Source organism: Drosophila serrata, unplaced genomic scaffold, assembly GCF_035046125.1.
Source record: "Drosophila serrata isolate PLE 108 unplaced genomic scaffold, ASM3504612v1 contig_228, whole genome shotgun sequence".
In the NCBI taxonomy this organism is placed as follows: Eukaryota; Metazoa; Arthropoda; class Insecta; order Diptera; family Drosophilidae; genus Drosophila; species Drosophila serrata.
This window is the reverse complement of record NW_028257126.1, coordinates 110,003-134,913: the sequence shown is the minus strand read 5'-3', so window position 1 is coordinate 134,913 and position 24,911 is coordinate 110,003. Positions and strand designations below refer to the sequence as shown.

The window sequence follows — 24,911 nt, the reverse complement described above, 5'->3', positions numbered from 1 at the left end:
TATATATTAATTTTATAATTAATTAGTATTTTTGCTTATGTTTACGGAATTTGCGGTATTTTCAAGTATTAAACAGTATTTTTAAAGAATTTCGATGGTCTTTGGCATATTTAAACGATCCTGATACGGTCATACCATTGGTCATCTTTTGTTTATTTTATTATAATTTCGAACAAAGATCGGCTGGAAATGAGTTTATCCGGAACAGGTAGTGCATCGGCGTTCTCCAGCTCGGACACCGCGGCTCTGGAGAGAAACACGGAGACGGAGGAGGCGGTGACCTTCGAACAAATTTGGAACGAAAATCACAGGAAAGTAACCTGCGATTGGATTCGCCAAAGTGGTTACAAAAGGGTTCGTATAGCGATGCCTCTTTGGTCCCAGAACTAAGAGTATATCCCTAGGTGTGCCTCCAATTCCCGGATGACTATCTGCCTCACAGCAATGCCATCAGTGTGGCTCTAACCGAGCTGCTGGCATCGGATGACGTGAAAGTCTTTATCCTGGCAGATACTACCTATGGAAGTTGTTGTGTGGATGAGATAGCAGCTGCCCATGTTGAGGCGGATAGTGTGATTCACTTTGGAAATGCCTGTCGCAGTAGGGCCACACGCTTGCCCGTGCTTTACCTTTATCCGCAGATGCCGCTGGATGTGAGTGCTCTTCTTGAAAAATTGCAGACGCTACGTGCAGAGTCTAAGGGGAGAGAGGTGTGCGTCTATTTGGATATTGGCTATCAGAATTTAGATGGAGAAGACCTAAGGCAACAACTTGAAAATGCCCTACAACCGAAGAATCTTTTACTGAAGCTATTTCCCCCTATTGAGGGAGATGCCTCCGCTGACGCTACCAATCTGGAGCGCATATGCATTTTCATTGGTTCGGATAACCAGCGCTTTGCTAACCTATCTCTGACTGCTCCTGCTGCGATTCAGTGGTATGTATTCGACGGCACTGCTAGCACCCTCAGCTCAAAGAACCCCCTTACGGCTCAATACATCCGCCGTCGCTACTTCCACATCGAAAAGTGCAAGGACGCACAAACGTTGGGGCTAATTGTGGCAACGTTGACGGCCGAAGGCTACTTGGATGTGGTGGCACGTCTGCAGACCATGGCAAAGGGCAGAGGCATTAAAACACAGCTCATATCTGTAGGAAGAATCAACCCGGCCAAACTAGCCAACTTCCTGGAGATCGATTGCTTCGTTTTGATTGGCTGCCCCTTTAATAACATGTACGACTCCAAGGAATACTACAAACCTATTGTTTCCGTCTTCGAAGCAGAGATGGCTCTAAATCCAGCTTGGCACATGAGGTATCCCGAGGCCTATGTCACAGACTTTAAGCAGTTGTTACCGGAAGGTCGCAGCTTCCTGCCCTTCGATGTGGGAGCCATTCCCGAGAACGATGTTAGCTTGGTTAGCGGAAAGCTGAGAGGAGCCGTAAACGAATCGCTGGAAACCGCAGGAGATCCCGCCTCCCTGGCCCTGGCTACTCAGGCCAAAATGGCTCTAATGACCACGGACACGGGGCTCTCCTTCGAGGACCGCACCTGGCAGGGATTAGACCCAGCTCTGGGACAAACAGAGCCCGCCCAGCTTCAGCAGGGTCTTTCTGGTATTCCCATCAAGTATACACATCAATAAAGGCCATCACTTCTTAGTAACTTGGTATTATCGGTTTACTGATCCTTTGAAGGGCGAAATTTTCTTTTTTGAATTAAACTACATGTCCAACAACGTCGGGGTTCGGTTTGGCCTTCCCTCTTAGACCCTCAACCAGTACATCGAGGAGCGGATTCTGTTGTAGTCGGGCAGGTTCTCAACGGGACCCACGGCGGCGACAGCCGGGCACCGATCGTAGATGTACTTCATGGCCACATCACGGACGTTGCCAACGCTCACGGCATCGATGCGCTGCTCCAGCTCGTGCAGTGGGATGCGGCGGTTGTAGCACAGGATCTGGCGGCCGATATCCTCGCAGATGGGCGTGGTGCCATCCAACTGCAGGAGCATGTTTGTCTTCAGCAGATTCTTGGCGCGCTCTACCTCGGCCTCAGTGACCATGGTGCACAGGCGCATCCATTCGCTTTGCACGTTGAACAGCATGTCCTGTAAACGGGTTTATATTTTTTTGTAAATCACTAGCTTCACAATTTTCAGTATTGACAACTCACCTCGCACTGCAGGGGATCGCAGACAAAGTAAATGCCCCAGAGACCAGTGTCCCGGTAGCAGGTGTTGAACGACTGAAAGCTGTGGCAAAGGTCTGCAAGAAAACAATTGGAATCAAGTCCGTAAATACGGGTAATTTCTACCACTGTCTACTAAGACTACTTACTATCCTCAGCGCTGGCACGGGCCAGGTTGGAGGCATTGTTGGCGCCACCACCCTGCGAGCGGTCCCAGGCACCCACCAGAGTGTTGGCCACCATTAGGGGGATGTTGTCCTGGTCTGTCCAGCCGCAGCCTTCGACGGCGATGGCCACATGAGCCAGGGGCAGGGAATCGTCACGGACGCGCACTTCAGAGCCGGTGAAGCGGCAGGGAGTTACCTCCGGGGGCAGAACACTGGCTTCCAGGCCGCCCAAGTTTGAGCCCGCCAGCTTGACCAGATCGTCGTGCTTGACACCGCCGGCGGCAGCCAAAACGATGCGCGAAGCCTTGTAGTGGGTCTGGATGTAGTCGGTCAGATCGGATTTGCCAATTGACCTACAATTTTTAAAAATTATTAAATAAAGTTGGATAGCAATTAAGTTTATACTTACTGAATGTTCTTGGTGGGTCCAAGGATGGTCTGGCCCAGAGGTGTGCCCTGGTAGGCGGTGGCATGCAGGTGATCGAAGACAACCTCCTGCAGGTTGCTTTCCACCTCCTGCATTTCGCGCAGGATCACAGAACGCTCGCGGGCGATCTCCGACTCGCCCAGCTTGGAGTTCTGAATGATGTCCGACAGGATCTCGACAGCCTTTGGAACATCCTTGGACAGACATTTGGCGTAGAACACGGTCTGCTCCCGAGAGGTGTAGGCATTCAAGTGGGCGCCCAAGTTCTCGACCTCCAATTCCAGATCGGTCTGGGAGCGCTTGGCGGTGCCCTGAAAAAGTTGTATGCACTCAGTAAGAAATGGATTTTTCGAGGAAATAATCTTCACTCTTACCTTGAAGGCCATGTGCTCCAGGAAGTGGGCCACTCCGTTGTTCTTCTCGGTTTCGGAACGGGAGCCAGCGTCGATCCAAAGTCCCACGGTGGCGGTGGAGGCGCCGGAATCCTCGCTAGCCACGCGGAGACCGTTATCCAGCTTGGTCACCTGGGTGGCGGGTATGTTCAGCAAGGTCTTCTGCAGGGTGGCAGCCGACTTGTAGCGCTACAAGTTATGAAATATGGAAAAACTTTCAGTAAAAGTTAAGTAAACCTTACACATAACCTCAAAGTGCATGTCAAGACTTTTCCAAACAAATTTCAAAAGATTTATGCAAATTACATAGGTGGCTTTTGAGGGGCCAGCCTCAAGCAGTGTAATTTTGTTTATTTAAACGCTCATTAACCAGAATCACAATCATTGACAATTTACAATTACGTAATTTAGATCCTGTTGTGCGTAATCAACCGAGTGTTTTTCACACTTACCTTGATCATGTCAACGCCACGCACAAAGGTGCGCATATTCTGCGACACTCCAAGGACACGCAACGCCATCGTTCAATTGAATCGTTTAATATTAATAACTAATAAAGTATTAAGACTTTTTCGTCCGCGGCGTTGATGAAAAATCACACACACACCCACGGCAGTCACAACAGCAGAACGTTAAGTTGGTAGCGGTCGAACAGCTGTTCAAAGAACCGAGGGGTGTGCACACACTGTTTTTGGCAAGCAACAAAATTTTCTGTTTCTTAAATTTTCCTCGATCTGTATCGAAATAAGCATTTTATTGTTATTTAACAGACAATTTCGACAGACGTTAGTAGCCTGGCCTGTTTTCTATCAGATGGCGGGTAATTTTTGGCAGAGCTCACATTCGCAACAGTGGATTCTGGACAAACAGGATTTGCTCCGAGAGCGTCAACTCGATTTGCTGGCTTTAAATGAAGACGAATACCAGAAGGTGTTTATATTCTTTGCCAATGTCATCCAGGTGTTGGGCGAGCAGCTCAAGCTGCGGCAACAGGTCATTGCCACAGCCACGGTTTATTTTAAGCGGTTCTACGCCCGAAACTCGCTGAAAAACATCGACCCCCTGCTCCTGGCGCCTACTTGCATTCTGCTGGCATCGAAAGTGGAGGAGTTTGGTGTTATATCCAACTCCCGGCTGATCTCTATTTGCCAGTCGGCCATCAAGACCAAGTTTAGCTATGCATATGCGCAGGAGTTCCCGTATCGCACGAACCACATCCTGGAGTGCGAGTTCTACCTGCTGGAGAACCTCGACTGCTGTCTCATCGTCTACCAGCCGTACAGACCACTGCTGCAGCTGGTCCAGGACATGGGTCAGGAGGACCAGCTGCTCACCCTCAGCTGGCGGATTGTCAATGACTCACTGCGCACCGATGTCTGCCTGCTCTATCCACCATATCAGGTGGGAGTTTCATACTCAAGAAATGCTTGGAACATAAACAAATTGATTGGAATCTTTTATTTTCAGATCGCCATTGCCTGCCTGCAGATAGCATGTGTTATCCTACAAAAGGACGCCACCAAACAGTGGTTCGCTGAGTTAAATGTGGATCTGGACAAAGTACAGGAGATTGTGCGGGCCATTGTCAACCTATATGAGTTATGGAAGGACTGGAAGGAGAAGGACGAGATTCAGATGCTGCTGGCCAAGATTCCCAAGCCGAAGCCACCGCCACAGCGATGAGATATTGCACCATATTTTTGTACTTCTAGATTGTAAAAAGATTACTTTAGTTCATGTCCTCATCTTACGTATTTATGTCGACTTAAAATATCTTTAAGCTACAAAATCTTTTAAACATTAATGCAATTATTATTTTAAATTAAAATCGTATATATCTGAACTGCATTCAATATCCTCACAAATACTTTGCCTGTCCCCGGGAGAATTTGGTGTTAAGTATTTTTGCCTTGTCTACAATCTGCTTGGTTTGATTCTTGTCGATTTTGTTCAGCTTTAAATCCACATCTCTGCTGAAGGGTCTTCGTTCTGGCTTCGACCCAGAGGCAGCTAGTTCCTTTTCCTTTTAAGAAAATCAATTGTAAATTATTTTATTTGTATGTTCTGTCTTTCTTTGATACCCACCTTCTCCCTCTGTTCCTTCCTTAGCTTTTTCTGGTGCAGCTCCACTAGGGACTCCTCCCGCTTGTGTTTCTTCTTATGCTTCTTGGCCATGCGCTCTTGCTCATCATCTCGCTGCTGTTCATATTTAACTTGGGCCATCTGCTCCATTTCCTTAGAGCTGCAGGCTCTGGGCCCTGCTGCAGCGACCGCCGCCTCACTTTGAGGTGTCGTGGTCCAGGAGGATCGATCGCTGAAATCAGGTCGCTCTTTTCCCTGGTAAAAGGTACGTTTCATGTTGCCCAAAGCAGCGAGGCCGCTCTTTAGACCCACATCAGGCAGCTCAAGCATCCATTCCTCGCGGACCTCTTGGTTTGTAGTGGTACCTAATCCACCACCCTCCAGAGCAGCCAGCTTAAGGGCTAGAGCTCGCTCCTCCAACTCTACTTGACTGGCGTTCGGAAGAGGGCCAAAGGTGCCTGTCAGGTCATCATCATCCGAAACCTCGTTAGCCTTCAATTCAGATTCAGTTTTTGAATAATTTTTCTGGGCAAAATCGCTGGGAAGGATTGGTCCAATCATGGCAGTGGAATCCGGTTTCTCTATAAGGGGCTCAAGGACCACATCCTTCCTTAAATGAGGAGGTAAAACTGGACCAAAGGCATCTTCACTATTAGAAACTATGTCTGGAATATCGAGCCTAGGAGGTGCTTGAGTATATGACACTATCTGATCCTCCTCGCGTTTGCTGCGTTTCTTATCCTTGTGACGATGCTTCTCCTTCTTGTGCTTTTTAGACTTCCTTTTCTTTGACTTGTCCACATCCTTGTTGTGCTTCTTGTGCTTTCTTTTCCGTTGCCTTTCGTCGCTGGATGAGCTGCTGCTGTCGCTGCCACTATCTTCACTGGACATGATCTGGAAGTCAGAACAAATAAACTGGTTTAAGATTAAAAAATAATTATATGAAGTTCCATTTAATTTTTTGAAAAGCGCCCAATAAAAGGTCCCTCAAGAAAACTCATTTCTTTGGCTTGGGCTACGGTTTCTATATTGCAATTAACAATGTTTAGGCTTAAAATTATATAACAAAATGCAGCTGGATGGGCAACTTAGTCGGTAAATGGCAGCCTAAGAATTATCCCATATAGGATTCCTAAACAGCAAAGGTTTTCTGAGCCTTTCGGTAGCTATAGACTAGGGATTTTAAAACACCAGCACTGGCAATGTTTTTGATCGATTGCGTGACACTGCTGCGCCATACGATGTCGTTGACGGAGGCCTGCAGCACCTCGGGCAGCTGAGGCACCATGGAGAGATGGTCCACCACCTCGGCGTAGTCGCCGCGACAAGCGGCATTCCGCTCGAGACGCTTCCTCAGTTCCCCGGGCAGTTGGTGCAGGTGCTGAGCCGTAGCTGTCTGGGATTTATCCTGCTCAAATAGTATGGCTGGCCTCCGACTCCCTGGCTCCTGGCCATTCATGTTGACAGCCACGAAGTTGGAGAGTTGTCCCAGAGAAGGTTGGTACAAGGAGAAGAAGTCCCTGATTTGCGGATTAACTATATTGTGTACTTTTTGCTTGTTTTCGCCAAAAATCATTCGGAAATCTCCCTTGTAGCTTAAGCCAGCGATGGTGTGGAATAGCGAGTAAGCAGTGAATTTATCCGGTAAGAGGAGCAAAGCGACTTGGAGTGCCGAAAGCAAATTCCTGTCCAGAGCCGCCTTTAGGGGCGGGTTATCTGCGGGATTCACTAGATCGGTGACCGGTTTGTGTAGTCTACCGGCCAGATACAGATGCCGCCAGTGCAGTAGGTCCTCCAGTAACTGCTCTTCCGACACCACACCATACTTGATGGTCAGTCCCAGGTCCGCCAATGGCACCAAAGTGTTGCAATAGACACCTGCACCCAATCGCTCCTGATAGTTGGCCACACAGCGCGGCCCTAGGAGTCGTAGGGCGGAATAATGTTCAGGATGCCGATGCAAGTTCTCTGCATGGAATCCTAGGGCATCCCGCACACAGAAAACCAGATCCACAACTGTGCCTGGAGGCGGACGCTGAACACTTCCGTTGCCTACTTTTTCATAGCCCTCCTGTTGTTTCACGCCGGAGCCGTAGGCAAACATATAGCTGACGCTGCCCAGTGGAAACCGTTTCACCGTTCGCCTGTATAGGTCCAGCATCGTGGGTAGATATATTTCTACAAGGGAACTTAATTTAGGTTTAATAATTACTCTTTAGCACGTTACGTTTGTTTCTGCTGGAGTCGATTCTTCCTCTTATTAGTCGCTACTTTTTGCCGGCGAGCGCTAGTGTGTGCACACTGGCGGCGATCAGCTGCTTGAAAATATCAATATAATTGTTTTAAGCATTATGTACGTTAACTTGTAATATTAAATAATTTTATTTCCTTATATAGAAATTAAAAAATATATCCCCAATATATTAAATAAATTTAGATTATAAACACACTGCAATTTAAAAGCGGCAAACCAGTGTTGCAAAGTGTTTTTCAATAAGAAATAATAGTTGGTTTTGGAGAGTCTCCAGTTTAAAATAAATCATTTATGGCGATGCATTTGGTTAAAGCGTACTTATTGTATTCAAATTCAAACCTAGTCGCAGCAGGCTTCATTTATTTGTGCACACTACAAGATCATCATCATGATAAGTTGGACTACAAATTTAAAAAATCGAAACGAGCTCGTTTTTTATTTTGTTATGCGGTCAACGCCATACAGTAGTGCTCTATAGTGTTCAAATTTCGCCGGCGGCAGTGTTGACAATCTCTAAATTCTAGCTGTTGTTATTCCATTCTCGGAAGAAGAAGAGAAAACACGCACATTTTCCACAATCTGATAAAAAAAAAATTATTAAGGAAAAAAGCACACAAACATTGCACATACATAATAAAAAAAATATGCCGCGTCCGCCGAAAAGAAATAACACTGAGAATGAGGCGGAGAAAACTAAGCAGGAGCAGCCGTGCGACCAATCCGAAGACATCGCGGATTTCACAAACGTGGGTTTTCAGTTCCTTCCGCCAACCGTTCATCCTCAATGATTTTCGATTGACTTTCGCAGCAAGCTTTCAAGAATGTCGTGGCCGCCACCCGTGCATCGAATGCCTTTCCTCAGGGCCCCACCCGCTCCCTGTATCTCACCTATCCGGGGTTTGCACGTGCCATGGACAACCTGTCCCAGCGTGTGGTGGGGCTAATCGGGAACGTACTGCATGCCAAGGAAGTCAAGGACGACATCAGGAAGTAAGAATATGTGGAATATAAAGAATCCTAGATCAGTTTTCAATTCAAAATCCCCCCTTACAGACGCGCACTGGACGAGCAGTTTGAGCTGGTGCAGGAGTGCAATGACATGATATTTGAGCGTATTACCACAAATTTGGACATTAAGAGCGGCCTGCGCAGGAATCCACAGCAAGTGGTTGAGGCCCAGGTGGATGTCATTAGTAGCAACTCTTCATCAGCAGAAGCATCAACAGGTAGCTCATCTCAAGTCCCGGAAACACCGAAGGCGGGTAGCTGGAATAAAACGACACCACAGCGGAACACATTTTCCGCTCGCCTTTTTACGGTCAAAAATATTGTGCGACCACAAACGCAGTTTAAGGAACCAGTGGACAATAGTGCACAGAATCCGTTTTGTCCACGGCTCAAAGAAAAGCCCAACTCGCTGAAGCCGCTGGCACTATTGGCTGAATACGACGAAGTTGGCAATATTCAGTCTTATCTGCACCCATACGAGTTTGAGCTGCTGAAGTTTGAACCCCCAACGGAGCAGCTGCAGAAACAGAAGCCAATATTGCCATCCCTAATGGCCGACACTGAACTGATGCTGGTAGACACGGTGGAGAAGCTGAAAGTGGCATTGGAGGAGCTGAGTCAGGCCGCGCAGATTGCGATCGATGTGGAGCACCACTCTTACCGCACCTTCATGGGCATTACTTGCCTTGTCCAAATGTCCACACGCTCTAAGGACTATATTTTTGATACCCTTACCCTGCGGGATGAGATGCACATATTGAATCAGGTGCTGACGGATCCTAAGAAGCTAAAGATCCTGCACGGTGCCGACTTGGACATTGAGTGGCTGCAGCGTGACCTATCCTTGTATATTGTCAACATGTTCGACACGCACCGGGCAGCGAAAGCCCTAAACATGGCCAAGTTATCGTTGGCATTTCTGTTGAAACACTATCTGGATCTGGATGTGGACAAGAGCCTGCAGCTGGCCGATTGGCGGATGCGACCATTGCCTCAGCAATTGGTCGACTATGCCCGCCAGGATACTCACTTCCTCATTTACGTTTACGAACGGATGACCAACGATCTCCTGCAGCAGCAGGCTGAGCCGGGTCTGTTGAATACCGTATATCAAATGAGCACGGATGTGTGCAAGAAGCGATACAGTAAGCCCCACATCGGGCCGGAATCCCACCTGGATTTGGTGCGAAAGACGAAGCGTTCATTTGACAATCGGCAGCTTTATGCTCTTCGTGGGATCTTTGAGTGGCGGGATGCGACGGCGCGGTCCGAAGACGAGAGTTATGGCTACGTCTTGCCCAATCACATGATGCTTCAGATCGCAGAGAGCTTGCCGCGCGAGATGCAAGGCATCTTGGCTTGCTGCAATCCCATTCCGCCGTTGGTGCGGCAACATCTGCACGCGCTCCATCAGATCGTTCTGAAGGCACGCGATCAGCCGCTGATCAAAGTGAGTTACCAAGCGATTTCAAGCAGCACCTGGAGCATGTCGCTTAACGCTACTGGCTATTCCGAAAATTTTCCATTATCCATTAATTGTAATTAATGTTGAAATGAAGAGGCATTACCTCCGACAATACCGATTGATTCAGTTTATTACACATCCTTCCCACAGGCAGTATAACAAAATCAGTTCAAAAAGAAAGGCCAAATCTATCACAGCAAAGTTTAATAATTAGATAGTAGGCTTGTGCGTTCATTGCTTCTACAGGCTCATTTATCTATTCACAAGAGGTCTTAGCCTAAGACAAGATGCATAACTCTATACATTTTAATTTCCATATGAAGTTAGAATGAAATTTCCGGTGCAAGCCAAGCATGTTTATATATATTACAGATAACATTTTAGGGTCTCTGTTTAGTGTCATAGTCTCTTAACCATGCTGTATACTTACTATTTCAGCCAATTTCGGAGGCCCGCAGCAGCACTCAGGCATCATTGCCGCCCTCCACAAAAGATTTCAGCAGCAAACTCTACTGTCCGCACGACTTTTCGCATCAGGAGGAGGTTCGTGACGATCTGCCTACACTGCTTAAACGCAGCTCCGCGGGAAAACTCCAGCTGGTCCGGCAAGAGGTTATTACCAAGGAAAATCTATTTGTCCCACCGGCAATGTCTCTATTCGACAAGCCACCGAAACCCACTCAAGAGAAAGAACTTCGTTGGGCCCATCTGCGCAAGGAGAGCCAGATGCTTCGCATGCCCTACAAGCGGTACTTGGCCATCCTGCCATTAATGGAAAAGCTAAAGGCTGACCAGATTGCCAGGGAGCGTAGTGAACAGCTCAAAAGGCGTCTGTGTCCGACAGAACCACCGCCGGCGCAAAATATCAAACTTGATGCCGCACCTGCTGTCAAAGAAGACGTGGAGGATCCCATTTACTCCCTGCCTCTCAAGGAACAACTCAAACGAAAGCACGCAGCAAATCGAAAACCAGACTCAGCGGATCAGCAGCCAACCACCAGCAAAAGAGCACGAAAGGATGAGAATACACATCCCATTAAACTTGAACATGCTGATTCAGCTACAAAACCCGCCGAAAGCGATGACGAGGTCGTGGAGACGCCCATTGAAAGACAACCCGCTGAGGAGCCGAAACCACCATCCAGAAAAGAAAAACGCAAAGAGAAGCGTAGGCAATTTCAGCGAAGGAATCGAGCAAATCATTCTCAAAGCTCCAACCAGCAGGTGCCGCAGCCCAAGATTAAGGTCCAAGGCGGCAACTTTGACTACAAGAACGTGGACTTCCGGCAGTTTAAGGGCGGAGCTCAAAGAGCCCGCGGCACGGAGATCAAGCAGCAAATGCGCGGAAAGGTAAGTTTCAGCATTAAATATTCTTTGATCTTAAAATATGAAATATATACATTTTTTTTAAACAATATTGTACTTATCGTTTTCCAGAACCGCCCGAACAACCGCAACATTAAGCAGTTTAATAAGCTCTTTACATTTAGCAATGTAAAGCCAGAGGGGAAAAAATAAACTGGAACTCTGACGAGTTATCCGAAAGGATATGATAGGTTCAAAAGTTCAAATTGCAGTTGAGGTCAATAGTGAAGTTGATTTGACATTTATTTTGAATTATTTTTACACGTTTTTTCGTTACAAAAATATACCCTTCAATTTTGAAAATATTTTCCTATAATATACCTATTAATTAACAACGATATCTAAAAATGGGCTATCGGATATGTTTTTAAGGTTCGGTTTACATTTCGATCGAGCGTGGACTGAGATAATATCGATTTCTAATGAAAAATAATGTAAACAAAAATATAGAAATATTTGAAAAACTATTTCGTATTAAATTTAGTTTTTAGGAAATATGCGTGCTGACAATTTGTTAAATTATGTATGGCGCTGTCTTAACTTTTTAATTATTTTATATATATGGGGAAAAAGTTAACCATTAAGACGTATGGATGTATCTACATTATATATCGACTAAAATAGCTCTCACTATCTTACCGAAAATATCGTCGATTTACACCTTATATTTTGAAAATATTAATTTACACATCAACTTTCACGACATATATTGATAAAGCAGCAATATATCGATATGTTCTGTCAAACCTTAAAAACTAATTAAGTTCTATAAGGAGGCAGAGAAAACGTATTTAAACTAAAGGGAAAGATCTAAACGCTGACAGCCATAAAAAAAAAGAAAATTAACTAATATTATTGGATTAGTTTCTCTATCTAACTTTAGCTAACTTCCTAAATAGGATGTGGAAAGTGAGAACAGGAAGATCCTATCCTTTTGGCTCTAGTTTCAGCCTGATCCTTTTGGGGAATATTAAAGAGTTTTGAACATTTTTTCGCCCTCAATGTCCATACAGTGCTCCACAACCGCATACACAACCAGGAGCCTTCGTTCAATTCCCTTTTTATGCTTTTCCGTTATTAAGGGATACAGTGCATCTTGTTTTGACAGCCGATCGACAATTTCAGTCAACACGCCGCCCGAGAAGACCTGAAGGCGATCCCATGTAGACTTTCGCAGGCTGAAAATTTAAATCAAGTAATTTCTAGAATAACGAGCAGTTTATAAAGCTGCAAATATTCTTACAGGCAGCATTGGTAGAGGGGCGCCAGGATATCCAAATGGTCCTTGTTCGGATTACCAAAGGCCTTGCCATTGTCGATGAGAACCACGCGCTCTTCTCGCGTCTCATAGTGGTGGCGATCACCATTCTGAATCAGATAGTCAAAGATGGCCACATCTATGAGATCCAACAGGCGGATAGTCTCCATTTTGTTCTTTAGAGACCTAAAGGATAAATAATATTACATATTGAGGTAAGTTCTTCTAACTCTGGAAGTCACCTACTTGCAGTAGGTCATATCGTCCTCCCAAGGCGCCCGCTTGTCGTCTTTGTAGGTACGCTGCCAAGGAGATCGCCGCTTGGCCAACGTTCCCGGCACAATGTAAATAAGTACGCCTTCGATGTTGTGCCTGTCGTCGCCGCAGACAGTCTCCTCTTCATTGCAGTAGTGACACTTTCCGTACAAGCAATATCTCTCCTTGCCATCCTCGTCCGTTTCTATGCTGATGGTTTGCTGCAATTCTGGGTCACCGTTGGCATAGATCTCCCTCTTTAGGTTCACAACTCGACCCACAACGATGGGAGTCCATCGCAGGTCGAGTACGGCGCCCAGATAGAAGGCATACACCTCAGCCGTGTGCCGATCCTTGCCACTGTACACCATTCCCTCGATTACCTCATCTCTCGGATACCACTGCGGCTTGAAGATCACCTTTTGCTGCTGAGCCAGTCGCACCAGAAGCTTTAGCTGTGTGCCTCGCGCCAGGTTGCTAACTCGTGTGATCGGCTCGCGGCGCAACGTTTCCAAAAGCTGACCCATCGAAGAGTCGTACAGAGGATACACCTCGTTCTCTTGCGGCCACTAAGAAGAACCCACTGATTAGGAATTCTGAATACCTAGTTACCGCGTTGACTCACCCAATTGGCAATGTCCCAGAGGACGCTGGCATTCTCGTATGGCGCCGCCTTGTAGTTCTTGAGCAGCTTATTCCGGAACATGAAGAAGCGGGGATTACGATTGAGGTAGGCGGGCTTCAGGTGCCGCATTTTGTGTCGGATCATGTTCTCCAGCGCTCGCACGCTGGCCAAATGACCCTCCTCGGCGCTCAGATAGTACATGAAGTAAAAGTTTACACCCAAGACCAGTCCTAGGAGGCTGGCCACGATGCCTGCTATAATTACGTTCCGCTTATTCATCCTGTTGCAGCCTGTAGCCTGGGGCACTATCACCTATTTTTAATATTACGTATACGCCGCGGCCGCCGCAACACTGGCAAATTGCTCAATTCTAGCCGAAATGTTGTTGATATGACCGGGCCGCTGCAGCCACAGTGGCATGCTTATGTTGCTGTTGTTGTTGTAGTTGCTGCTGGGATACTAGCAATTTGTGCCTCTTGCTTTGGCAATTGTTGTAGCTTATGCTTATTCCTTTTTTGCTTTATTTTGTTTTCCTTTTTTTTTGGCAGACATCGGCCGACAACTGTTCGCATCAGTCCATTGTTGTGCAAATTAATTGTGGCTGCATCTGTAACGGTGTGTAAGTAGTGTATTAATTAAGTTGTCAGTATTGTGCGAGAGTCCTGTTCCGGGTTCAGATTGGCTCTGATTTCTCACCTACAACATCAAGTTAATCAGATCGTAATGGTTGTTTACAAGTTCTGATCCCATTAGTCGCCGCATTCTTGACATTGCCCCCTCTTGAATCTTGTACATATCTATTATTTAGTATCTTTTCCGGGTGTGGCTGTTGTCTTTCCAACTTGTTTGAATTGCCTGGAAAAAAGGTAAAAACTGAATAAGAGCTTTTTCACAATATTGGTTTTATAAACGTAAATAAATAGATTTAGTATATGATTATTTTATTAGTTCATTGACTCGACATACATACTTTGATAAAAAACTGTTATCAATAACTCTTTTTAGCAATATTCCTCTTTCCACCAATACACTTTATTTCGTTGCAAAAATATTTATAATTTGCAATGGAATTTATAGTTTACGAAGAAGTCGCCAAATAGCTTTGAAAAGAAATGTTGGATCCTTAACGATTTGGGACAGATATAAAGAAACATACCAAGGAATGTCCTACTTCGGAATTTTAAAGATATCCGACCGATCCTTCGGCTGAGCGATGTGTCTAAAGGTTTGCATAAAGTCGTTACCCATTTGGGATTTCTTGATTTCTTGGCAACAGCGGATTGCTTAATAAATCGTGTGCTTCCTCTTCGGCTGCTTCTTTGAATTAATTGGCCGCAGCCTCATTTTTGGCCAACATCCACAGCCACACGCACTCGAAACCGGGAAACTTCTGCGACGGCCGAATAAAACAAAGCATTTTACTGCCTCACTTTGTTCGCCACTCTTGTTTGGTCAATTTGCTATATAAATAGCATTTGTTTATGTCGGTGAAAATTCGGGAAAAACGTGCAGCCGGCGTAGACGAAACAGAAGCGAATGAGAACAAAACCATAACAGAAGCGAAGAATCACCGAAGTAAACAAAAAGCAGCTGATGCCAACACAGCTGTTAACCTCAATGCAGTCTTCCGGCAACGTCTGGCAACGCTGACAAAATTACTTTTGTGCGCGGTACTTAAAAAAAGAGAAAATGAAGGTAGTGGGCGAAAGTTAATAAAAAAAGCCGGCTAAAGGTCACGACTGAAACTGAACCAGGAATGAGAAAGGTAAGTGCTCCTTTGACGCAATAACTCCTCACACGCATGCCTTTGTACATCTGTTATTATTAACACCCACACATTCAAGCGACACAGATGAGCCAATTCGTGAAAACTGAAAAAAAGGATGGTTCATTTCGAACGATTTGGGGATTCTGGGGATTATTAGTTGAACTTTTCAAGTAAAATAACTTGTTTTCTGATTACATTTTGTATATAAATGATGGACGACACCAATTTTTAAAAACAAATAAAAGTTTATTAAATTTAAGCTTGAAGTTGATACCTTCATGTAAAATCTTTTTTATGTAACAAGCAAGAACTAGATTCTGATATATTAACGTTTAAAGAAATAAAATAAGTTGAATTGCTTTTAACATTTATTAAAGAAAATCAATGGATCAAGAAAAGTTGCACCTTTGACCCACTTTTTTCACATGTGTACAGTTATGTTGGAGTTAGCTTAGTTATTTTTTCCATTAATGAAGAAAGGCTGGGAGGGTTCACCTTGCCTTGGGGCTTCCAATGGAACTGAAGGCATAAACTGCGCCCACTCTACGTTCAGGATAACGGATAAAAGGGGGGGGAAAAGGGAAAGGAAGGAAAAAGGGAAACCCCCAGCCACATATGGCGCAAAATAAACCGACAAATGATAACGGCACTCGAGCAAACAACAATAAAGGATGAAAAGCACGAAAATCGAGTAAATGAACGAAATAATGGTGTCGGGAATGTACAACAAGTAACAAAACGCACGAACCTACATCTGTATGTACAGCCTCTTTTACCCCTTTTTCACACCCAGAAAAACGCTTTTCCTGCCTAAGGGAAATTCAAATGCCTGCAGCATCCGCCGCCGCCGACGTCGCCACCACATTTGTTGTTGGTCTGGGAAATTCGAAGGAAGAAAGTAACACCCTTGGTGTCGACGCATTACGATTACAGTGAAATGTAATCCACTTGAAAAAATCTAGAAACATATTTAATATAATTTAGTAAAATAAACTTATATATTCACTTTAAGGATATAAAAATTAAGTTAACAAGTTATTTCATTTAACTTTGGTAATATAAGATAATATATTCAGTTAAAGGGTACAGAGAGTATGGTAATAAGAGAATGTTTGTGTCATTGTTATGTAAACTAAGAAACACTATTAATAGTTTTTTTTTTTACAGCAATTTATTTTTAAATAGTTGATTCTTTTTTAAGCCAATTTTATTATTCTTACTCTTACAAATAGAATAAGTATCAAATTATTTCAAGTGTCCTTGTTGTGTACGAGTAAAAGCGTTCCAGAAAATGTTCGACTCGCTTTGTTTTCATTGTTTTGTGGGTTTGTTCGTTTCTTTGTTTGTTTGTTTGTCGCGACGCAGGGGTGCATAGCACATATTGAAGTAAGCCAATTTCTCTGAGGCTGGTTTGTGTGGGCCAAGTTAATCATAAATGAACTTTCTGAACGGCTGAAGCAGCTTAAAGCCGCTACTCTCAGAATTAAAATATATTTTTTCAGGTAATTCCTTTTAATTTAAAAAGGATTCTGGTTGAAATATTTACACCAATATTTTTCTGTGATATCACCTCACTCCCTTCTCAGTATTTTTATTCAATTATACAATTTCAATTAGAATTTGAATGACCGAAATAAAGATATTACCACATGTGTATGTATGTACAGACAACCATACATAAATTTCCAATTAATATCAATTAGAAAAACATTCTAACACCAACGGCTGAGCCGCGTGAAATAGAACGAACGAGCAAATAAACAAAACTAAACAATTCAATTAGGACTCAAATTGTGAAAAGCCAAAGGAAATACAGTATTTAGTAATTGGGTCAGATGCCGTTAACGAGCAACGACAATTACACAGAAGGCAACAGCCCAAAGCTGACGGCAAACACGAAGGAATCAATTTCGATCCCGAGAAGGGGCCTTCCCCCTTGACGTGTGCGCACAATAAGGAGCTCTGGAAATAAGATAGTGTAGAATGCGAGAATACGAACGAAAAATGTTTTCATTTTATCGAAAATTAATAACATGAAGTATTTAGAAGAATTTTAATTCATTTATTCAGACATTGAACATATAAAAAAGCTGTCAAAAATGTTTTCTTTTGTTATTTAAAAGGATTTTGTTAATTTAAAAGTGACCAACTAAAAAATATCCAAATACTGTAAAAGTTCAATATAAAACAAGAAAGGAAGCTAACTTCGGCATGCCGAAGTTTATATACCCTTGCAGATAGAACTTCTATGAATAAAAAACCATACAATAAAATTATATATCTTTGTGTTAAAAAACAATGAAGTAATACCTGCTGTCATTTCATTCACCTATACATATTATATTTGCAGTTTTACATTCACTGATTTGCATTTTTCCTCCACATCAAACGATCGTTTGTATGGCACCTATATGATATAGTCGTCCGATTTTCATGAAATTTACCACAAAACTTAAGACTTAAATTAAATGCCTATACCTAAAAACTGAAAAGGTTATAAATTTAATTGTATTAATTTCTCGATCGTTCCTATGGGAGCTATATGATATAGTAGTCCGAGTTTCATAAAATTTTTTGCAAAATTGTAGAGTATAGTAAAATGGCTATATCTCAAATTTGATCCAATTCTATTGAAAACTGAAAATGTTAAAATTTTTTTGTAAAAATTTTCCGATCATTCCTATGGCAGCTATATGATATAGTAGTCCGATCCGGCCCGTTCCGACATATATACGAGTGAGAGTATATAGAAGGCTAACTACAAAGTTTCATTCAGATAGCTTCAAAACTGAGAGACTAGTTTGCGTAAAAACGGACAGACGGACAGACGGACAGAAGGACAGACGGACAGACGGACAGACGGACAGACGGACAGACGGACATGGCTAGATCGACTCGGCTGTTGATCCTGATCAAGAATATATATACTTTATATAGTCGGAGGTGCCTCCTTCACTGCGTTGCAAACTTCTGACTGAAATTATAATACCCTGCAAGGGTATAAAAACTATCAAAATTAAGCTTTAGGTTTTCATTGAGCTCTATAATAGGTAATTAATTAAAATAAAATAATTACGTATACGCAACGTTGCATCTTTCACGCGTTCCAAGAAAAGTTTAAATTGCTTTTGAGATCTTCAACACAATTAAATAAATTTTACCAAGTGTTGAACCCCTTACGACTGCTTGACAATTGTTAAATTAACACGAAATCTGCCCAAACATAATTATTATTTTTATTGCTGCTTTACACCGCAGGCCAAAAGCGAGACTGCAAAAAAGTCAATTAATTCATACACCAGCGCAGATGGCAAAGTCACATCTCGGGTGTTAATTGCTCATGTGTATCCCTGAAGTTGCGCTCGAATCCTGTTTTTTGTGTGTGTTCCATTTTCGTTTGTCCTCTTGTCGTTGGCGGCGTTTTCCTTAATGGCTGCCGCTCTTATCTGGCCTCTCATGCGTTTTGTAATTAATTGGCAGACATTTTACTGCCGTGGACCGTTGTCATAGGTCGCTCAGCACGTGTTGGGGCGGAATGGCATAAAAGGGGGGTGGTTCGACCTAATGATTAATTACAATTTAATTTGTTTGTCATTTAGACGAGCTTCAACAGCGGAGAGGGAATTTGCGCGCCCTGCCACGCTGCGATGAAAAAACGTCGCGGAGCTTGCCAAAAGGAAAAATTTTAACTTCAACATTTGTTTGCCAGCAATATTTCGTGCAATAAATCTGCCTGCTTCTTAAATTTATTTAGCTTCTAGAAAATTTAATTGAATTTATTCCACAACGCCGTGGGATCCATCTAATTAATTGTTTTTTTGTTTTGTTCCCTTGTTCTGATTCGTTTCCATATTATTTCGGTTTGTTTTTTGTTTGCGAGTTAGCGTTTGTTTGTTGTCTGACTGCCAAAAATATGCAAATTCGGGCTTATGAAAATGCCTAATGAGTCGGCCTAGGAATTATGAAAACAGAAAGGAGAGAAAAGCTATTGTAAATTAAAAATAATAAAATAGGGCCCGAAGACATGTTAGCTGAAAATAAAATGTTTTTAACGAAAACAAACTCTTAATCAGGTTTGCTAGACAAATCACTAGAAGTTTTAAAAGTCCTAGAACTAGTAATAATAAAGGCTTCAAAGTTCCACACCGTACAAATTGTATTTATTGTAGTAATTTTAAGAAAAATGTCAGAATAGAATACTTTGCTGTATACTTAATATTCTTACAACGCTTGAGTAAATGTTAGGGTCCTTGATTTTTTCCGATTTTGTTGTGATTTCTTTCCGGCTTTAAGACAACTTTAGGTCGTCCCGCCATCGTATTATTTTTTTTATGTCGTTTTTCTTCTTTCGCTGGTGCAACAAAAGGACATGAAAAATGAGGTACAATTTGGGCGCCCAACATGAAATTAACTCATTCGTTGTGGCCTAGAATAACAAAAGACACTCGCACACACTCAAACATACAATCACTTACATACTCAAACACATAAATAATTACACGTAGAAAATTAAAGAGTGGAGAACGTCTCTCCTTTCTTGATGACGCAAATTGTAATTAACTATTCGGTAAATTTATTTCATTATAATTTTAAAATGGATCCAATTGGAACACGCTGATTATTAAAGCGACGTCTGAAAATGATAAATTATTTATTTATTTCCGATGGCAAGGTTTATATACAAGACAAACTAAAATCAAAATAAATGGTAAATAAATATATCTCTTAATATTTAAGATTGTTCCCAGTGCATACACATAAATAGACGGCACTGAGGTCAAGCAACGTCATTTTTCAGACGGCCAAACAAAAAAAGGGAGAAAAGAGGCGAAAAAAAGGGAAAATAACTCGGCTTCAAGTGCCGTCACACCGAGAATTCATTGTGGCCGAGTGTTGGTGTGTGTGTTTGCAGTGTGTGCGAGCCAAAACACATGCTCGGCAAGGAGGAAAATATAAACAAACGCCCTCGTAAAAGCTCCCTTTTTCTTGTGGCCCCGAAACTATGCCAACGGGAGCTTTTTGCGTAAAGCTAAGGAGCAACAGTTCCCCCGCGGGAGAGGGAGTGAGCGAAAGGCAGCACGGCAACACTGGAATTACGCTAACATCCGCTCTCTCTCTCTTAGTTTCTTTGTTTGCTGTGGGTGTTCTCTCGTTTGAGCTCTCTCCCGTTCAATGGCGGAGCAACAGTTATGATTCCTCTCTCACCCTTCAGGTCCCCGGACAAAGTTGTTGTTGCTTTTCCTAATACCCTGCCACCTGAAGGTTGTTGTTGTTGCCGCGGAATTTGAGTCAATGGAGCAGAGAATGTACTCAGAGAAAAAACAAATTTTTGTAATTGAATTTTAAATGTTAACTAGTCGTATACGTAATTTTTCAAAAATGCTATCTAAGACTATTTTTTATACTTGGGGTTTAACATGAATTTATTAAAACGTCTTTAAAAGCTCTCTTTGTCAGGAAAACCCTATATTTTTTTAAGGAAAAAAATAAGAATGATAAAGTAAGACCTAAAATTGGATTATGTTATAAATAAATGGAAATTTAATCATACATATTGAACAGAGAAATAATAGTATTTATTTATTTCACAATTTTAAATGAACTTGTATTTAATTTAATTTAAGATATCAAAGGTTCGAAAGTTAATAATAAACAATGGTAAACTTTTTTGTCTCAGTGCCAGCGAGCAGCGTAGCTTCGTTCTTAGTGTTCGCGTGTGTGTGAGTGAGCGTGTTTTGGGCCGCCCAGGACCTTCTGGTATCTCTGGTGCCTGTAGAGCTTCAGGAGCTGTTGCTCCTGCTGCTGTTTTCAGTGCCTGGATTGTTGTTGGCGCGTTCACAACGCGGCAAGCGCGCGTTTTCCTCTCGCCTCTCCGTTCGACCGTTTTTTTATGTGTCTTGGCCATTTCGGTTGGCCCCCATCGGCGTGTTAGTTTGTAGTTTTTTTGGGCATCCACGTGCGGTCGTTACAAGTGTCTCGGAATGCAAATAAATGAGATTTCTTCAAGCTGGGAATGCATCTTTTATGGTAGCCATCAAGGCTGTTAACTGGTATGTTGCCGTCAGTCATATAAAGGACATAAACCTGGCTAATTGTCTGGACATTTTCTCACACGGGAGACGGGCGCTTTGTGACTCGCATATATTATGGAATCTACGCAGATCGCTTCGCTTGCACAATTTTTCGATTTTCCGAGCTGACGAGCAATCTGCAATCGAAGGTTTCAAGGGGGTCCAACGCGACGCAACGCGACGCATCCTTTAAGGTGTCTCATGTTGTCGTGTGTCCTGTGTTTTGTCTCCTGTCTCCAGCCTGCTATCTGTTTGGCTTTCATCTTCAATTTCCGTTGCGCATTCGCGCGTATTCGCTGGCGTTTGCTGGCGTTGTATTTGTCGTTGTCCTGGCGCATAAAACATCGAGAAAATTACAAGTTATTGAGTTGCAAAGCGCGCTGGAGACCGCTGGCACACAGTAAAAGGAGCACACACAGCCGTTAACCCAAGCATACACACTGTGCCCCCGGGACTATGCTACGTTTTTCCGCCAGCCTCCAAGCGGGGGATGGTCAAGGGTGGTAGTACACAGAGCGAAAGTGTAAAGGAACTTTTCTAACAAATTGCCCATTAGGGGTTTTTAAGAGGACAAGGATTTATCTTATTTCAGCAGCTCTAATAAACGTGAAAATTACCATAAATTTATATAGTTTTTGAACACAATTGATGTTTAAGGACTTTAGAGGACTGAATATTTTAGATTTAATGTATTTTTTTGCATATATTTTCTCTCTCTGCATCGCTCCATTTGCATGCTTTGTGGAAAAAAGCATCTGCACCTATCTGCGACCCATGGCCGAGCGCTACTTTAATTCATCTGTTCGCATTTTACGACCCACCCGCAACAGACATCGGGCCAAAACCACCACCACCAACACCACCCGCGTCCCCCCGTCTTACCACGTCCAATCATAGTGGGTCAACAGACAGCAGACAGCTGGAGCTGAGTGAGAAACCGCAGTTGTGGCCGCCAGCACGTGCATACATTCATGGGACCGTAAGGTCCTTGGACTCAGACAAGGAGCTACCATGGATGTACTTGCCGTTATATGTGTGCACAGGTGGCGTTGCCAGACTTGTTGAATATTATGTCATGCCATTTTACAAGTAATTTCATCGCGCTAAACATAATATCGGAAATAATGGCTAGAAGCTTATCGATTTACCATTCAAGGGGGAACGAAATAGGGCACCCGGAATGGAATATTTAATGGAATACCTGGGGGGATTATAGAGGTAATGGGGTGCTATCATACTCGAAATTCTTACGGTGATGAAGACAATAAATTCCAATCGCTTATTAAAATGGAAAACTGTGCTAAAAAGTTACGGACTTGAGTATATCCCGTCGTCGTAAAAATTAACTTATTATACTTGACTTTAACTAGATTTATGTTAAAGGGAAAAACGTCAACTTAGCTCTTTATTTAGAGATTTGAATTCTGCCTTTGATTTGTTAATAAAATCACATAAAAGTGCCTTATAAACAATGATATTACTTGGAATTATGTCTGACCCATAAAATACAATAAATTATGTATAAATTTGTCCACTTATTTATTATAATAGCCTACATATTGGCAACACTTTTGGCCCACTGCCTTTGTTAGGGCTGTATCTACTACTATTTCACGCACTGCTAACTGCGAAATATACTGCGCTTTTCGATAGCTGTTGCTGGCACTGTTTCTTGCAACACGTTGCCATTAATACGTACTTCCCTTGACACTTGTGAGCCAATAAACTTGAAAAAAGAGCAACAGTTGCCGCGCACAACCAACCACACACCACACGCACATCCCGGCTGCGTGCGTGTAGCGTGTGCTTTGTATTTGTATTTGTGTGTGTTAGCCGAAGCGAAGCCGAGTGGCCAAAAGTTGTGCGAGGCTGGCATTCCTGGCAGTTGGTTCCCGGAGGTCCGCTCATAACGCAGATGTCCTTTGCCGTGCTCGGTTCGCTCGGAACACTCGGCTCTCGAAATTGCCTCGTTCGGTTCGGTTACTGTTGAATAAATTTCCTCGTTCGGTTCGCGCCGGCATTCGAGCCAGGCCAAAAGGTATCTGCTCCCTGGCACCTGGCAACTTCCCTGGCCAACGAGGCGGCTGCTTAATACGCACGCACGGCTGATATGTTAATTCCGTTTCTTGGCATCACTTAGGAAACAATTAGCGCGTTAGTTTTGGGACTGCAAAACCTCCTCGACTGAGGGTGCCCGCCAAAAGTAGGAGGCAAGTGAAAAGTTTTAATTGTCTGCACATTTTCATTGGAAAAGTTTGTTGCCTTCGCGCACTTAATATTCATGTGGCTCCGGCTATATGAATTTACGACCATAATCGTAATCATTTCTTGCCTTTTGTCCCTGCCATTTGCATTTGTGTTACGCTGGGATCCTTTTTACACAAAAGCATAAACAGAGAATAAATATTCTTTAATAAAAATAAATCTTAAGGTTTATGTTTATTGGGAAAGCACACTTGTGCCTTGAATTTAAAATTCGGTTGAAAACATTGCCTTTATGAATTAAAATAATATTTAAACATAAGATTTAAATCTGAAAAGTGAATTTAAAATACAAAGTAATGTATAATTAAAAAAGTACACCTTAGGAACTGAGTCTTTTTTAATCACAATTTTTGCTATGCTTCTCTCTGTGTACATATTTATATATTTTTTACTCCGTGTTTGCCTGTTCTGATTAAAATCGTCTGATGAGTTGCAGATGCTGTCGGCCCCAAGTTTTATTTATATATTTTTTGTTGCCCAACTCAGTCTTGCGGCAAATGGTTCGCATTGTGTTTGTTTTATTTGTATTACTTTTCGTTTACGGATATTTGCATTATTTACTTTCGAGGAAGTGCAGTGAAACAGGTTTCTTGGACTTTACATATTTTACACTTTGCCAACAAAAGTTTTCAGCTTAAAGAGAATCGTAATATTTTTGCTGTGAAATTTGCATGGATTCGATTGCGATAAGGATTTAAATGGGCCGCAGTTAATAAAAGGACATTTATCATTTTCAACCCAAAGAAGCGGACGACCCAGTGAAATGTGTTATCCTTGTAATTTGAAGTCTCCTAGAGATTTGTTCACATTCCTGTGACTTGGGAAAGCCATCAGCTGTTCCACTGGCCATCGTAGTAGGTAGCCTCTTAAATTTGTATTTCCATCTGTGCCATTGGGTCTTCCTGTGCTCCATGAATTATTCAGTTGATTTGATTTCTTCATTGCCCCATGCTGGGCCCCTTGGACAAATGCTTCTAGGAAATCCCATTGGCATTCCTCTTATAATTACAAAATTACTACGTTTCCATTTACTAGAGAGAGCCACTATACAAGGTCTAACGTATATATAAAATGTTAGGCTTTAGGCAAAGAGCACTTTAAAAAGTGACTAGGCTACAAATGCACAGACTTAATAGTTTAGTGAAGAAAATAGGAAAGTTAATAAATAATTTAGATGCTCAAGTGAAGCGACTTTCATAAACCAACTAAGTGAAAAATGCACATGCAAGTAATTACCTTTACTATTTCTTTTCAAATAGATTTATCTTTCCAAGTTTTTGTCCGACACTTCTTGTAACCTTTAGCAGGGCTGTGTAAT

The 24,911-nt window shown here is 42.8% G+C and overlaps 7 protein-coding genes and 1 long non-coding RNA gene across 8 annotated transcripts; 3 read left to right on the top strand and 5 right to left on the bottom strand.

Moving 5' to 3' along the window:
• The first annotated feature begins 65 nt into the window (after positions 1–65).
• Positions 66–1,666, top strand: Dph2 (Diphthamide biosynthesis 2). Its single transcript, XM_020957646.2, has 2 exons — positions 66–354; positions 405–1,666. Exons 1-2 carry the CDS (start codon positions 190–192, stop codon positions 1,644–1,646), a joined length of 1,407 nt encoding a protein of 468 aa, XP_020813305.2. The 5' UTR covers positions 66–189; the 3' UTR covers positions 1,647–1,666.
• UQCR-C1 (Ubiquinol-cytochrome c reductase core protein 1) lies at positions 1,657–3,808 on the bottom strand. The gene is made up of 6 exons (XM_020957645.2): positions 3,630–3,808; positions 3,160–3,366; positions 2,768–3,096; positions 2,341–2,711; positions 2,177–2,268; positions 1,657–2,111 (listed from the first exon to the last, which is right to left on the bottom strand). Exons 1-6 carry the CDS (start codon positions 3,696–3,698, stop codon positions 1,767–1,769), a joined length of 1,413 nt encoding a protein of 470 aa, XP_020813304.1. The 5' UTR covers positions 3,699–3,808; the 3' UTR covers positions 1,657–1,766.
• A 20-nt stretch (positions 3,809–3,828) lies between these two features.
• On the top strand, positions 3,829–5,025 carry CycC (cyclin C). Its single transcript, XM_020957649.2, has 2 exons — positions 3,829–4,578; positions 4,645–5,025. Exons 1-2 carry the CDS (start codon positions 3,991–3,993, stop codon positions 4,858–4,860), a joined length of 804 nt encoding a protein of 267 aa, XP_020813308.1. The 5' UTR covers positions 3,829–3,990; the 3' UTR covers positions 4,861–5,025.
• Positions 4,911–7,557, bottom strand: LOC110188091 (GPALPP motifs-containing protein 1). The gene is made up of 3 exons (XM_020957647.2): positions 7,472–7,557; positions 5,263–6,153; positions 4,911–5,200 (listed from the first exon to the last, which is right to left on the bottom strand). The coding sequence occupies exons 2-3, from the start codon at positions 6,148–6,150 to the stop codon at positions 5,036–5,038; spliced, it is 1,053 nt and encodes a 350-aa protein (XP_020813306.2). The 5' UTR covers positions 6,151–6,153; positions 7,472–7,557; the 3' UTR covers positions 4,911–5,035.
• LOC110188092 (phosphatidate cytidylyltransferase, mitochondrial) lies at positions 6,260–7,556 on the bottom strand. Its single transcript, XM_020957648.2, has one exon. It carries the CDS (start codon positions 7,418–7,420, stop codon positions 6,392–6,394), a length of 1,029 nt encoding a protein of 342 aa, XP_020813307.2. The 5' UTR covers positions 7,421–7,556; the 3' UTR covers positions 6,260–6,391.
• A 387-nt stretch (positions 7,558–7,944) lies between the features above and the next one.
• Positions 7,945–11,818, top strand: Rrp6 (exosome component Rrp6). The gene is made up of 5 exons (XM_020957643.2): positions 7,945–8,259; positions 8,322–8,503; positions 8,567–9,971; positions 10,425–11,336; positions 11,424–11,818. The coding sequence occupies exons 1-5, from the start codon at positions 8,158–8,160 to the stop codon at positions 11,502–11,504; spliced, it is 2,682 nt and encodes an 893-aa protein (XP_020813302.2). The 5' UTR covers positions 7,945–8,157; the 3' UTR covers positions 11,505–11,818.
• On the bottom strand, positions 11,564–14,362 carry LOC110187752 (glycosaminoglycan xylosylkinase homolog). The gene is made up of 5 exons (XM_020957213.2): positions 14,186–14,362; positions 13,490–14,096; positions 12,856–13,433; positions 12,595–12,795; positions 11,564–12,529 (listed from the first exon to the last, which is right to left on the bottom strand). Exons 2-5 carry the CDS (start codon positions 13,766–13,768, stop codon positions 12,322–12,324), a joined length of 1,266 nt encoding a protein of 421 aa, XP_020812872.2. The 5' UTR covers positions 13,769–14,096; positions 14,186–14,362; the 3' UTR covers positions 11,564–12,321.
• Positions 14,363–14,487: 125 nt separating this feature from the next.
• On the bottom strand, positions 14,488–15,112 carry LOC147644125 (uncharacterized). The gene is made up of 2 exons (XR_015270974.1): positions 14,646–15,112; positions 14,488–14,589 (listed from the first exon to the last, which is right to left on the bottom strand). It is a non-coding gene; the product is annotated as an uncharacterized LOC147644125 (long non-coding RNA).
• Between the last annotated feature and the right edge of the window lie 9,799 nt (positions 15,113–24,911).

Coding starts and splice junctions, on each gene's coding strand:
- Dph2 (XM_020957646.2), top strand. CDS start 190: ATGAGTTTATCCGGAACAGGTAGTGCATCGGCGTTCTCCAGCTCGGAC. Junction 355..404: donor GCCAAAGTGGTTACAAAAGG/GTTCGTATAGCG, acceptor GTATATCCCTAG/GTGTGCCTCCAATTCCCGGA.
- Rrp6 (XM_020957643.2), top strand. CDS start 8,158: ATGCCGCGTCCGCCGAAAAGAAATAACACTGAGAATGAGGCGGAGAAA. Junction 8,260..8,321: donor ACATCGCGGATTTCACAAAC/GTGGGTTTTCAG, acceptor TGACTTTCGCAG/CAAGCTTTCAAGAATGTCGT. Junction 9,972..10,424: donor GCGATCAGCCGCTGATCAAA/GTGAGTTACCAA, acceptor TTACTATTTCAG/CCAATTTCGGAGGCCCGCAG.
- LOC110188092 (XM_020957648.2), bottom strand. CDS start 7,420: ATGCTGGACCTATACAGGCGAACGGTGAAACGGTTTCCACTGGGCAGC.
- UQCR-C1 (XM_020957645.2), bottom strand. CDS start 3,698: ATGGCGTTGCGTGTCCTTGGAGTGTCGCAGAATATGCGCACCTTTGTG. Junction 2,712..2,767: donor GGACCCACCAAGAACATTCA/GTAAGTATAAAC, acceptor TAAAAATTGTAG/GTCAATTGGCAAATCCGATC. Junction 2,269..2,340: donor CCGTGCCAGCGCTGAGGATA/GTAAGTAGTCTT, acceptor GTTTTCTTGCAG/ACCTTTGCCACAGCTTTCAG.
- CycC (XM_020957649.2), top strand. CDS start 3,991: ATGGCGGGTAATTTTTGGCAGAGCTCACATTCGCAACAGTGGATTCTG. Junction 4,579..4,644: donor TGCTCTATCCACCATATCAG/GTGGGAGTTTCA, acceptor TTTTATTTTCAG/ATCGCCATTGCCTGCCTGCA.
- LOC110188091 (XM_020957647.2), bottom strand. CDS start 6,150: ATGTCCAGTGAAGATAGTGGCAGCGACAGCAGCAGCTCATCCAGCGAC. Junction 5,201..5,262: donor GGAAGGAACAGAGGGAGAAG/GTGGGTATCAAA, acceptor TTTTCTTAAAAG/GAAAAGGAACTAGCTGCCTC.
- LOC110187752 (XM_020957213.2), bottom strand. CDS start 13,768: ATGAATAAGCGGAACGTAATTATAGCAGGCATCGTGGCCAGCCTCCTA. Junction 13,434..13,489: donor TCTGGGACATTGCCAATTGG/GTGAGTCAACGC, acceptor GGTTCTTCTTAG/TGGCCGCAAGAGAACGAGGT. Junction 12,796..12,855: donor GACGATATGACCTACTGCAA/GTAGGTGACTTC, acceptor TTTATCCTTTAG/GTCTCTAAAGAACAAAATGG.